General features: G+C 37.2%; 1 protein-coding gene across 1 annotated transcript in view; it reads left to right on the top strand.

Annotated features, from left to right (window-relative positions):
* Positions 1-12,211, top strand: part of LOC132104477 (endonuclease/exonuclease/phosphatase family domain-containing protein 1) — a 28,023-nt gene extending 15,812 nt beyond the window's left edge. Inside the window, exons 3-7 of the mRNA XM_059509965.1 lie at positions 7,899-8,009; positions 10,369-10,503; positions 11,053-11,188; positions 11,359-11,553; positions 11,737-12,211. Coding sequence (XP_059365948.1) covers positions 7,899-8,009; positions 10,369-10,503; positions 11,053-11,188; positions 11,359-11,553; positions 11,737-11,933 — 774 coding nt within the window. The 3' untranslated portion in view covers positions 11,934-12,211. The remainder of the gene's footprint in view (positions 1-7,898; positions 8,010-10,368; positions 10,504-11,052; positions 11,189-11,358; positions 11,554-11,736) is intronic.
* Positions 12,212-13,416: the final 1,205 nt, after the last annotated feature.

The raw sequence follows: 13,416 nt of genomic DNA, 5'->3' as shown, positions 1-13,416 counted from the left end.
ATTGCCTCTCTGGACTCAGTCTGACATTAACTCTCGTTGGGAAATGATGGCATTACAGGCAGTATCCATGGAATGATGTAATAACCTCAGTAACTGATATCAATATTTCTTGTTGAAACAGGAAGTTGGGACCTAGTGAAAGGCTCATCTTATTTATTTATTTTTTTGATAAAGATCTAGTTTTAGGTCACAGCCTAACAAACCCATCAACTTAAAGCTACTGCTAAAGCTGAAGCATACAGACTTGAGCAAGTAGATTTCGATCTGAAGAACGCCGAGTGATTGTTGTGCTGTTTGTTTGTAACTTGCCTTGGTTTCCATGGAGTTAGTGGTTTAGCTGTTGCTCTGCTATAAATGCACATTTCCACTAAACTCCTCGTGACCAAAGCGATTTCCCTCAGACATCGGAGCTGTGAGTCATCATTGAGTTTATAAGAGGGCAAATCAGACCTCTCGTAAAAAAAAAACCTTGAAAGACCAGCAAAGGCACTCACACTTCTGTCTCTTTCTCCTGGTCTTACTCAGTCTTTCCGCTTGTGTCTCTTTCTCTCGGTTAGATCACAATATTGAGCTGCGTGCTCTCATGGAAACTCAATCATTTGCAGCTCTTTGCATCAGCCACAATCTGTTGTATGTCTCCTTCTCTCTCTTTCTAAAGGTATGAAAACAGTATTGATCCTTGTGTCCTGGTTGAGGTCAATGTGTAGGTGGCATAAAGAACGAATGACTCAGAGACACCATAAATATTTTTATATTTAGACTGTAATTGCACGTCTCTCTCTGAGTAATATAGAAATATTATGGTCCCAATCTATCAAGCATTATCAGAAGACTTCCCCAAAATATCTCAAAGTAAGTTCCCTCAATTGATCCATATGACACCTTCACTTTGAAAAAAATGCAGATTATAAATATGTTTCATGGAGTGCTAAAAGCTATTTATATAAATAGTTAAATCTAAATTTAAATCTAAATGAATCTATTCATTCATTAATTTCAATAGCTGGTTTGGAAGTTTCCCTTTTTATATATATCTTTTTTACTTTATTTATTTTATTTTATTTATTTTTTTCTCTCAGAAATAAACATTTGAGGAAAGATACTTTAATAAAAACTTATGAATAAAGAAGTCATGAACCATACTAACCAACTCTGAGAGGAATAACAGCATTAAAATACATATTATATATGGGGGAAAAAATGATAACTTTCTTTCTAGGAGTGAATTAATTTCTTTGAATGATATGAACAACAAACTAAAAAATAAGAACTTTTTAAATGTTTTATATACATTTATGTTAAGCATATTGCAAAGTATTGTTATATGTGTGTTACCCAAATAAAATTGACAAACAGTAAGTCTTTGAGAAGGGGTTTCTCAAGCCAGGTGGTGCATTAGACCAGGGGCTCATCTCCTGTTTCCAAAATGCATCACAAAATGCTTGAAAAAGCTGTAAACTAATTCCACATTGCACAAGGTGCAAACAACCTTATGCCTGTTTCACACATACTTCTTCTGCAGAGCGTATGCGCTTTAACGGATTCCAGTTGCGTTCCAGGAGCGTTGCGTCTACAGCGGTGCAGCGATCGTTTACGTACCGAGTAGCGAACTGCAAAGGCGCCATTACATACGTAACGCACACGGACTGCAGACGCACTGCAGACGGAGTATGTGTGAAACAGGCGTGAGCAGGCCGTAGCTGGGGTCAGCGGGGACCCGGTGAAGGCTGTACCAGTGGGCCCTGTTTGAAATTGTTTAATTTGTATGTTCTTTTATTTTTATTTATTCGTGCTATTTACACAATGTTTAAGTTTTTTTCAAGTTTGTAGGTGTCAAGGTACAGAAACCAAATAATTAAATGTAAAATAGCACTGGATAGTCTTCAATTTAAAAATGAAATATACAATCAAACCTACAGTCGTGGCCAAAAGTTTTGAGAATTACATAAATATTAGTTTTCAAAAAGTTTGCTGCTAAACTGCTTTTAGATCTTTGTTTCAGTTGTTTCTGTGATGTACTGAAATATAATTACAAGCACTTCATATGTTTCAAAGGCTTTTATCGACAATTACATGACATTTATGCAAAGAGTCAGTATTTGCAGTGTTGGCCCTTCTTTTTCAGGACCTCTGCAATTGGACTGGGCATGCTCTCAATCAACTTCTGGGCCAAATCCTGACTGATAGCAACCCATTCTTTCATAATCACTTCTTGGAGTTTGTCAGAATTAGTGGGTTTTTGTTTGTCCACCTGCCTCTTGAGGATTGACCACAAGTTCTCAATGGGATTAAGATCTGAGGAGTTTCAAGGCCATGGACCCAAAATTTCAACATTCTGGTGCCCGAGCCACTTAGTTATCACTTTTGCCTTATGGCACGGTGCTCCATCGTGCTGGAAAATACATTGTTCTTCACCAAACTGTTGTTGGATTGTTGGAAGAAGTTGCTGTTGGAGGGTGTTTTGGTAACATTCTTTATTCATGGCTGTGTTTTTGGGCAGAATTGTGAGTGAGCCCACTCCCTTGGATGAGAAGCAACCCCACACATGAATGGTGTCAGGATGCTTTACTGTTGGCATGACACAGGACTGATGGCAGCGCTCACCTTTTCTTCTCCGGACAAGCCTTTTTCCAGATGCCCCAAACAATCGGAAAGGGGCTTCATCGGAGAATATGACTTTGCCCCAGTCCTCAGCAGTCCATTCACTATACTTTCTGCAGAAGATCAATCTGTCCCTGATGTTTTTTTTGGAGAGAAGTGGCTTCTTTGCTGCCCTTCTTGACACCAGGCCATCTTCCAAAAGTCTTCACCTCACTGTGCGTGCAGATGCGCTCACACCTGCCTGCTGCCATTCCTGAGCAAGCTCTGCACTGGTGGCACTCCGATCCCGCAGCTGAATCCTCTTTAGGAGACGATCCTGGCGCTTGCTGGACTTTCTTGGATGCCCTGAAGCCTTCTTTACAAGAATTGAACCTCTTTCCTTGAAGTTCTTGATGATCCTATAAATTGTTGATTTGGGTGCAATCTTAGTAGCCACAATATCCTTGCCTGTGAAGCCAGTTTTATGCAACGCAATGATGGCTGCACGCGTTTCTTTGCAGGTCACCATGGTTAACAATGGAAGAACAATGATTTCATCACCCTCCTTTTAACATGTCAAGTCTGCCATTCTAACCCAATCAGCCTGACATAATGATCTCCAGCCTTGTGCTCGTCAACATTCTCACCTGAGTTAACAAGACGATTACTGAAATGATCTCAGCAGGTCCTTTAATGACAGCAATGAAATGCAGTGGAAAGGTTTTTTTGGGATTAAGTTAATTTTCATGGCAAAGAAGGACTATGCCATTCATCTGATCACTCTTCATAACATTCTGGAGTATATGCAAATTGCTATTATAAAAACTTAAGCAGCAACTTTTCCAATTTCCAATATTTATGTAATTCTCAAAACTTTTTACCATGACTGTACATTTTTTCAGACACCTTCAACATTTCTCACATTATTACAGTTTTGCTATATATATCAAAAATTATATCTGGTGTCTGAATAACTTTTGGTTTGACTGTTAAAACTACAAAGTAATTCAGTCAAGAGCAGTGAGTGATTTTCATTTTCATTTTCTTGGATTAACATTACAGCAGCCAGTAGCTAAATTAGGCGCGGTCACTTTAAGAGATGATGAATGCATCCAATATAATACACATCCCATTTTTTTCCTCAACTGTTTACTTTCACTTAAGAAATAACTGACAGTTTTTTTGAGCATAATTTCCAAGGTGGATATTTTGACATATTTTGTATGCATTTGTCGGCAAAAAAGCAAAAATAAGCAAATTTGATGTTCAAGTGTTTTGAGACGACTTTCTCTGTGTGAGCCCTGAACAACAGAGCTTGAGCGGGGAGTTCTTTGGCGTGAGTGAGCAGGAGTAAGTATTCTGATTAATTATTTTGTATAGTATTTTAAAATGTAACACCAGTACACCATATTAAGTTAATTGCCTGCGAGCTTCTCCTCCTGTCTGTACGGTAATGCGACAGAGAGTCGAGTGGTTATGACGCAATCGTTAGACTATTTTTACAAAAAATGTTTCTACGGGGCCATAATGTAACATAGAAGGTATTGGAGCACTTTATACATTGTCGTGTATCTTTAGAAATAAATAATGGACAAATGGAGTCTTTAAACGCCTCAGATGTAAAGTTATTCGCTGTCAAAGTGACGCCAAAATGAATAGGAGGTCAATAGGATGCTAACGCAAGTGAAGTTCTGCTACAAGATGGCAGCACCCGGCCGACTTCAACTTCCGGTTGACTTCCTTGCCGCCTGCTCCATCCACAGCAGTTCTCTCTAGCTGTGCTGCAGTTCATTGGAACTCCGTGTGCTATAGCGCCACCAGCGCAGCCAATAGGAAGCGCAATCACATTACAGCAGGATTTACTTAAAGAACCCTCATCTATAATATTTATCCCGTTACACACACACATATATATATATATATATATATATATATATATATATATATATATATATATCACAGTATTTTATTCAATAACATTTTTCACTAGGCCTTGACCGATTCCTGCTGACCTCTTTTGCAGTGAATAAAAGCCAGTTCAGAATATTTATAAATACTACGATTATATTTGGAAATCTAAATATATATATATATATATTATAACATTTAAATAATAATAAATTAGCAGGATCTCTCTTCAGGATTTTAGGTAGTGTAGATATTTTCACCAATACTCAAACTATTAAAACACACTTTAGCACTAGAACTGTTATTTGTGCAGCGGTCAGAGTTTAAGAGTGACAGCTTTTAGTGTAAACAGAGATGATTCATGTTCACTAGTGTTCACCATCTTCATCATCATCATGTGTGGGAATCGATTGCTTCACTTGTCTTTAGTCACAGTAACTCCTGCACACCTGTACCTCATTGTGCTATTTACAGAGTTACTGTTACACAAGATCCCCAGCAGAACCCAGAAGACAAGGCACCGCATAGACACCTGCTGGTCATTTTTGGAGGGTTTTGTTTTGATTTTGTTTTGTTTTGACATCACTGGAGAGGTTTGTTGAGCCCACATTCCTCCGGCGCTCTTTACAGATCAGCTGATGATAATGACGCTCTGGCTCCGTCCCCTGGTACCCTGCAGGAAACTCTCCTGGTTAATTATAGAACAGAACAGGAGGTAATGGGAATGTCAGATGTAGTTATCAGATTTCCCAGCTCATGTGGACACATACTCTTTGCTAGAATAACGCCAGCTTGGGTTTGCTAAAAGATTCACGGATCTGTTTAAAATCTTACCAAGGGTTTGGCTTCTCTGAAGTGAGGTGATCAAGGCACTATTTATACCTACATTTAAGATGTGTTTTGGTCAAATGGATCACAAGTAGACGAGGGAGAGACATTCCCATTCACACCTGGTGTTTTAATCTGTCTCTTCTGTCCAGTGTGCAAATTACATATGAGCCAAAAGCTATTTTTTTATATATATACTTAAAGCTATTTTAAGATGTTTAATGCATGGATAAAAATCTGCTACACAAGTCGAGGAGAGGAAAAACCTGTAAGTTATATTCACTTTGTCCAGACAATTCAAGTTGTCAGCAAATCCTTTATATTTCACCAGTATTCACAAAGAATAAGATAAAAATCAGGAAATATTGTGTAATCAGAAAAGATTGTGCTGAAAAATTATAGTACAAAAATATATATAACATTATAAATTAAAACCGAGTTTAATGGCATTCCTTTTTAACAATAAAGGCCTATAAACATCAAAATGTGTGCACATGAGAGGCTCATCAGATCTTAGAAAAAAGTAGAATATTCTGTCATTTTTGGCCACAAAGATATAGTAAGGCATCATTTGAAACTGTAAGGAATTTACTTTTATTGATGTGTACTCACAACATGAACAAAACTGTGCTTTTGTAAAATATAGAAAACAAACAGGATGCACTTTCACCCATTTCTGTTTCCTTATGGTGCAGCCATAAAAATGAAACCAGTCAGACTTTTTTATTTATTTATTTAATTATTAACATGTTTCTTGTTGGCCTGTTTATTCTATTTCTATGATTTGTCATTTTATTCCGTTTTTCTCAGTTTTCTCCTGTTGTTTATGCATACATTTTTAATGGCCCTTACGAAAGGAAAATATATTTACCAATATATTTCTTAAAATATATTGTGATATATTGTAATATATTATTTTCCCTTTTTATTTTCTAATATATTATATATTTGAATACATTTAATAATATATTAAAGATACATATATTATATAATATATATTGCAAAATATACAAATGATTGCTGCTTTCAATATATTGCAATATATTGGAAAAAATAAATATATATAAGAATATATGCCTAATATATTACATGATATTTTCCAATATACTGCAATATATTTTTGTTTCATAAGGGGGGCCACATACACTTACTTACCATTGTAATTGAATTTAGATATAATTTAACATTGTAATTTTGTCAAGTAACTGATAGGAAGTGAACATCGTAACGTTTGAGAATTAGCTCAGGCAGTGGAGTGGAGGTGGACTTTCGAACGCATTCACATTTGCATTTTTGACTACCTCTGAAAGTGGTCGGAAGTGGAAAAGCTCTAAATGTTTTGCACCACGTTCACACCTGTATAGCGTTGTCCACTTTCGATCGGATCCACCAAAGCGCTTTGTAATACCAGGTGTAAATGGGGCCCAAAATGCAAAACCCAGCACCAGAAAGCTGATTCTTCAGGTCCTCCAGCAGGGAAGTGACCATAAACTCCAGGAATGTTTCACAATCATTTGACGGAGGTGGTTAGAAATAACTGCAGATCTAAACCCCACTGAAAAGGTTAGCTCACAGAAAAATGATAATTCTGTCATCAGTTGGGACATGGACAAAAGACAATGGTACAAAACGGTGTACTTCAAAGCTTTAGCGAGGGTAGAAAGAACTACAATCCCATAAAGCACTGAGAATGACAATCTCATTAAAAACAATGGTGAAATATAAAAATATTATTTTAAATGTTTTGATTATGTCCATAGAAACAATATATTTGAAGTATATTGCAAAACATTCATTTAGATTTACTCGCCGCCACTCGGATTGATGGATTTTTTTGTACAGCATCATTGGAAATGTAGTTTTTAACACAAATTCAGCTGTTAAACATGATTATTGAATAGATAAGTTGAAATAATGTGGATGTCTTCAGAAAAACGGATGTCTTCAGAAAAAAACACATAACATCGCATGACAACCTCTGCGTTCTCTTGATAGATTTATAATTATTGTCAAAAATCAGTTTCTCTTTGGACTGTTGCACTCAACAACTTACAAAACTAAAGCGGTTTGCAAAAGCAGAGAATGCTGGTTCAAATGGAAAAAATACACCTGATATTATCTTCTAATATTAGGCAGGTATCAGATAAACACACACTAATTAAAAATATACTAATATTGGCCGGTCTTCATATGTATCATGCATTTTCAGTAGGAGTGTCATTGAGGGCTATTGAAGCACTGAATTACAGTTATAATATCTAAAAGCCATGTTGTCAATTTTTTTTTAAAGATTTTCTATGTGTAATAATAGAAAAGTTATTTCATATTTTATTTGACTTTTCTGTTTTGACCCCTTGAAAACCAAAGAAATACATGCGTGAATAACAAAGGTTTCAATTGCAGTATTATTTTACAGATATGTTTAAAAAAATACGACATAAATCATCATAAAATGCAATATCAAGTATGTGTTTTTCCTAGTTTTTGGCCAAAGCTGCTTACAGGGGCATCCCCATAAGGAAGTGTAATGCTCTATCATGTTTCACTGCTAATCAGCTGTGCTTTGTGTTTGTTTGTGTCAGTTTTGTGCAGAGCTGAATCAGCCCTCTCTCTGCAGCGTACGCAAGTGGAAGAGCGCCAGAGGCCTGTGGAAATGTGCCGTTTCAGAGAAACCCACCGGACAGTCCAGTAACGTAAGCTTGGCTCCCTGCAACACTTATACACACATATATGCAAACTTAAAAATATTTAAGTAGCAAATATCTGCTGCTACAGCATACAGAACGTGTGTGCAACACGTGAATGAAGCCAAAGCACTTCACCAATAGTTAAAGATCTTGGCCATGTCTAGAGGAGTCTGAACACAAGCTGTTCTCTGGATAGCGCTGTTTACCCACACAGGAAACATGTGGCAGATATAAACACCACTGAAACTGAGCTGTCATGTAGGACAAATGAAAGAGATTTCGCAGGAGAATGTAAGGTCTCGACTCACACAGGCCTGCTCTTCATCACAGAGCACTACTGTAAATATTAAGAAGAATCAAGGGATGTATTAGACCGGATATATTCCTCAAGTTGAGTAATGGCTGATAACTGATTATCGCAATGGGTTTTCAGAGAAAGAAAGTTTCAGGTTCAGGTTCCTGTTTTTAGAAGTTTGTGTGGGCTGAATCCTGGCTATCATTTCCACCTCAGTGAGCACAATCAGCATTCATTTTCAATACCTTCACCTGATGACATTTTCAATAGAGATCTGTTGTAATGCACACGAGCGGTGTGTACTTTCCCCCTGATCTCTTATCTGCACTTTCTCTGCACATATCAATGGACATCAGACACAAAGGCTGTCTTCCCTACAGGTAAAACTAAACTGATACACAAGGATCCAGTGGCCTTTAGCTGAACACGCACTGTCACATGAACAAACCCCAATTCATACGCTCTCTATCTATGCAAATCTGCAGGCTCTGTGTCTTGTGCTGCTGGGAAACGCTTCACTTGTCCGATCTGGCAACCATTGTTTCAAAGAGCACTGGCGTCTTGTACTTTGCTACCATGTTGTTTAATAACATTTTGAATTAGCTTCTCATTTTAATTAAAAGATTTATATTGTAGTAATATTTTACAATTTTACTGTATTTTTAACATTAAAAAACTTAACACAATAATTTAATCAATTTAATTTAATTAAATGTATTCTCTTTCATGGATCAGAGTTATTTTAGTGTTGTTATTTACTATTATAGTACTTGTGTACTTGTGAATGAGCTTTTATTTTTAGATTTTCAGTTCCCGTTTTAATTTTATTTCTTTTGTGTAATTTTGTCATGTGCATTTGTGATTGAATTCTTTTTGTTCATATTTCTGTTTAGCTTTCATTTTGTAAAAAAGAAAAAAAAAATGCAATGCAAAAGTTTAGAAATGTTGCCTTGACAACTAACTGAAATAAAAGTTTTTTTAAGCTTACGTTTTTTCCTCTAATATTTATATTTGATTTCTGCTTTATTTTAACTAATTAATAGAATTAAAATGTAAATAGTTTAACTAGTTAATAGAATTCAGATTTCAATAGTTGTAGTTTTATATAACTATAACAACACAGTATTGGATTAATTGAATTAAGAAAATTCAGCTATTATTTGCCTCAGACCTGTGTGATTTTTATTATTCCCTTGAACACAGAAGGAGATATTTAGAGGAATGTTTTGGCTCTGCTTTTCCATATAATTTGAAAAATTATTCTAAATTAAAGCAATAAGCCCCAAGAAGCCGGGGTTTACAGTGAATTTATAACAGCTGAGGGGCATTTTTAGGCACGACCCCGTTAGCTGTTATAAATTCACTGTAAACCACGGCTTCACGGTGCTTATTGCTTTTATAAAACGGTTATCCCACATACATAGTTTCAGAAAATAAAACAGCAAATAAAGATGTAATGGTATTAATAAACACAGTATTCTTCCACCAAACAATGTAGTTCCTCAGATACAGTTGTGGTTCCAACAGTGTGGTTGCCGGGTAACACACAGAAGTAAACAAAGCTGTATGTTTGTAGAGTCATTTAGAACAGCTTCAAACACGGCTCAACCAATCAGAATCAAGAGCTGGAACATTCCGTTTTATATTTAAATGAATAGAACATCACAACTGTAATGATAACAACACAGAGGAACTACATCTGTGGAATCACTTTCAAACTGATTCTTTTTCCAGCTGATGAACGACAAAAACTGTGCCAGCCAATCAGTATCCATCCTGCTTTTAAAAAGCTTGAGCATTTAACCTGACTATAATAAACCAAAGTGTGCGGTGTGGATGCTGATATAGCTGTCATAACAGTCATTATTATTGATATTGTTCTGGGAGTGAACAGGCCGTAAGACTTAAATTCAGTCTGTTCCTCACAAAAGCCTATTATATGACTTCAGAAGAGTCCAGGCTCCTTATACGGTGCTTTTAAACTCTCAGAAAAAACACAAGTTATCATTATGTTATTAATGTTATTAATCAGATCCTGGTCATTACTGAGGCTGTGCTGTATTCCTGTAGGCTACCGAGTACTCAGGTTTCCTGTGGGACAGCTCTTCTGGGATCGACATGAAGGATGCCACTGTCTTGGACAATCCTGCGACTAATGGAAATGGAAAACATCCTCACCCTCAGCCGTACATGGGACATTTTTACGTAAGTTAAACTGGAAAACAGCTCTCTAGTATCTGTTATTGATGCCAAGCTATTTGTTTTATAGAGTTGTTTCATGATACGGTTTTATTTGTGCTATTTAAGTTACACATACACTACTTTTGTGATCAGAAATTTTTACTTTTATTCATAAAAGGTACATTTAATTGATGATAATCGACGGTGAATGTGAACTTTCTGTTCATAAAGCATCCTGAAAAAAATGCTTTGAACATTGATCATCATATTATACTGATTTCTGAAGGATCATGTGACACTGAAGACTGGAGTAATGATACTGAAATTTCAGCTTTGATCACAGGAATAAATTACATTTGACAATATATTACAATAGAAAACAGTTATTTTAAACTGTAATAATATTTCACAATTTTACTGTATTTTTAACTATAAAAAAAGGCAACCTTGATGATTGAAAACATGAAAACATTCTTACTGAGTCTCTTTCGTCTCCTCTAATTGTATGACAGGTTTTGTGTTTACATTTGATAATGCAAACGATAATTCTCGCCCATTTGTCTCTATATCCAGATTGGCTCGTCTGAGCTCACGCTGGTCAGTCTGCACCTGACAGCAGCTCCGTCGCCGGCAGAACAGAAGAGAAAAAGCTCATGTGATGAGCTCAAGGCTCACAGACTGAGCGCCGCTCTCCAGGACACTCTCAAAGGTCTGTCCATCATCACTGCAGGACTCATCTTCTGTGTCAGCGAGCTGCTTGCTCTGTATGCTGATGTGTTTGTGCTGTATCTGGACTGATTCTGTGTGTTCAGAAATGAAATAACACTGAACGTGACATCAGCAGCCCTAAATGTTTCTGTGTCGGTGTTGCTGATGTAGGTGAGAGAGAGCTGCTGGTGCTGGGACACTTTGGCATGGCTCCGGACAGCCCTGAGATGGAGTGCCTGAGGAAAGAAAAACTGTGCGCCCTCCTTGCACCATCCGTCTTTACCAACATCAGCACCCGCACCCCGCAGGGATCCCGCTGTCTGGACAACATCTGGACCAGTCGCTCACTCAAGAAGATCTACACAGGTGGGGCGTGTAGGACTGAACACATTAGGGCTGTAGAAATAGATAACTCTTTGAAATTTGAAATACGTTTTTTTAATGTACAGTATGTTTTGAAAGACGTCTCTTCCGCTCTGCATTTATTAATTTTTTAAATAAAAAAATGCTGTTTGCTACACCTGCATGTGTTTGTGGTGCCCCCTGCAGGTCACTGCTGGGTGGTGCGCGAGGGCCTGACCAACCCCTGGATCCCTGATAACTGGTCGTGGGGCGGGGTGGCGTCTGAACACTGTCCCGTCGTGGCCGAGTTCTTCGTGGACGTCATGCTGAAGGAGCACCCAGGTGGAGGGAACGGACTGGCGGTGGTGGAGAGAGAAGACACCATGTCCAAACACGAGCGGTGACCTTCGACCTTTTACATGGCCACCGTGGACTAACACAAAGACTGTCTGAATACAGATGAAGAGAGCGAGAAGTGCACCATGATTGCCTTTGTCTTGTCTCACAGTAGAGCTTCTATAGCAAGAGACTGTTGATTTTAATATAGAGCAATATAATGAGAGATATTTAAACACTGATTTATTAAACATGTACATACAATGAAGTGCAATGAGAAACAAATGACAAGTGTGCCAGAACTTTTTAAGTGAGAACAATAAATGGATATTTATCAGTAACCTGAGTTTGTGTCTCGAATGCGTTCATTTAAGCAGAGTAAGACATGGGCTGTGTTTGGAATAGCACACTTAGATTCAAAAGTTTATTTATTGAAAGAAACGAATGATTTGATCATCAGCAGCTGGTGTAAAACGGGTGGCCAGTCTTGTTTGGCTGCCAGGGCACTGCTATGCGTCTCAGATGATTTGGGAGATTGTCAGTGTGTTCTGAGGTGTCCGGATTGGCTGTCAGGACATTGCTATGCATCTGTTGTTCTCTGTGATTGCTAAGGTGCTCTGTTACTAAGCAGTTGTCTGAGAATGTTCTGCGTGGTTGCTAACCAGTTCAATTAGTGAATAAAAGGAAGTGGCATTCATCAAAGCCTTTGAAATACCAAAACAAATTCAGAATAAATTTTTGGTATAACCCATGTGTGCACTTTATTTCTGCTGTGCTGTTGGCTGTTTTGTCCCAGTGTTCTAGGAACAGAGGCTAATTTTCACATCCATTCATCTGTGCTCTCGATTGCACGTGTCTTGTCAGTGTGTTGGCATCGTGTTGGAGGATTCTGGATTTGTGTAAACCGAATGCTTCCCCTTTTAACACAATAAGGACCGGCTGTCATCAAACCTGTTTCCTCTTTCATGTGCTGCATTGGCTCGGTCACATCATGACTCAGGTTATAAAGCTTAGCAAGAAAAACCGGTTGACATGCTTCTAAAACTGTGACTCTCTCTGTATTATTATTATTATTATTATATTCATTTACTATTTCTTTGATAACACGACAAGTTTTTTTCTGCTTCACAAAGGTGAACTTTTAAAAGTAAAACTGGGGTTAGGACCAGTGTTATTGTATTGGCATAGACACTGATTTACTTATTATTTATTAAATTAGATTGTATTTTTGCATTCAAGTTTTAGTTGTAAACAGAACCTCACAAGCATAGAGAAGTTGCATGTGCACTACCAGTCAAAAGGTTTTATACAGTAAGATTTTTATTGTTTTTTTAAATAAGTCTTCTGCTCACCAAGCCTGCATTTATTTGTATAGAATACAGCAAAAGCAGTACTATTGTGAAATATTTTTACTATCTAAAATAACTTTTCTATGTGAATTTCTATGTGAATATATTGTAAAATGTAATTTATTGCTGTGATAAAAGCTGTATTTCAGCATCATTCCTCCAGTCTTCAGTGTCACGTGATCCTTCAGAAATCAGAAACTTT

The sequence above is a fragment of the Carassius carassius genome, chromosome 25 (genome assembly GCF_963082965.1).
Source record: "Carassius carassius chromosome 25, fCarCar2.1, whole genome shotgun sequence".
NCBI lineage: Eukaryota > Metazoa > Chordata > Actinopteri > Cypriniformes > Cyprinidae > Carassius > Carassius carassius.
Note: the sequence above shows the minus strand (reverse complement) of the source record. Positions and strands in the feature narration are given on the sequence as shown.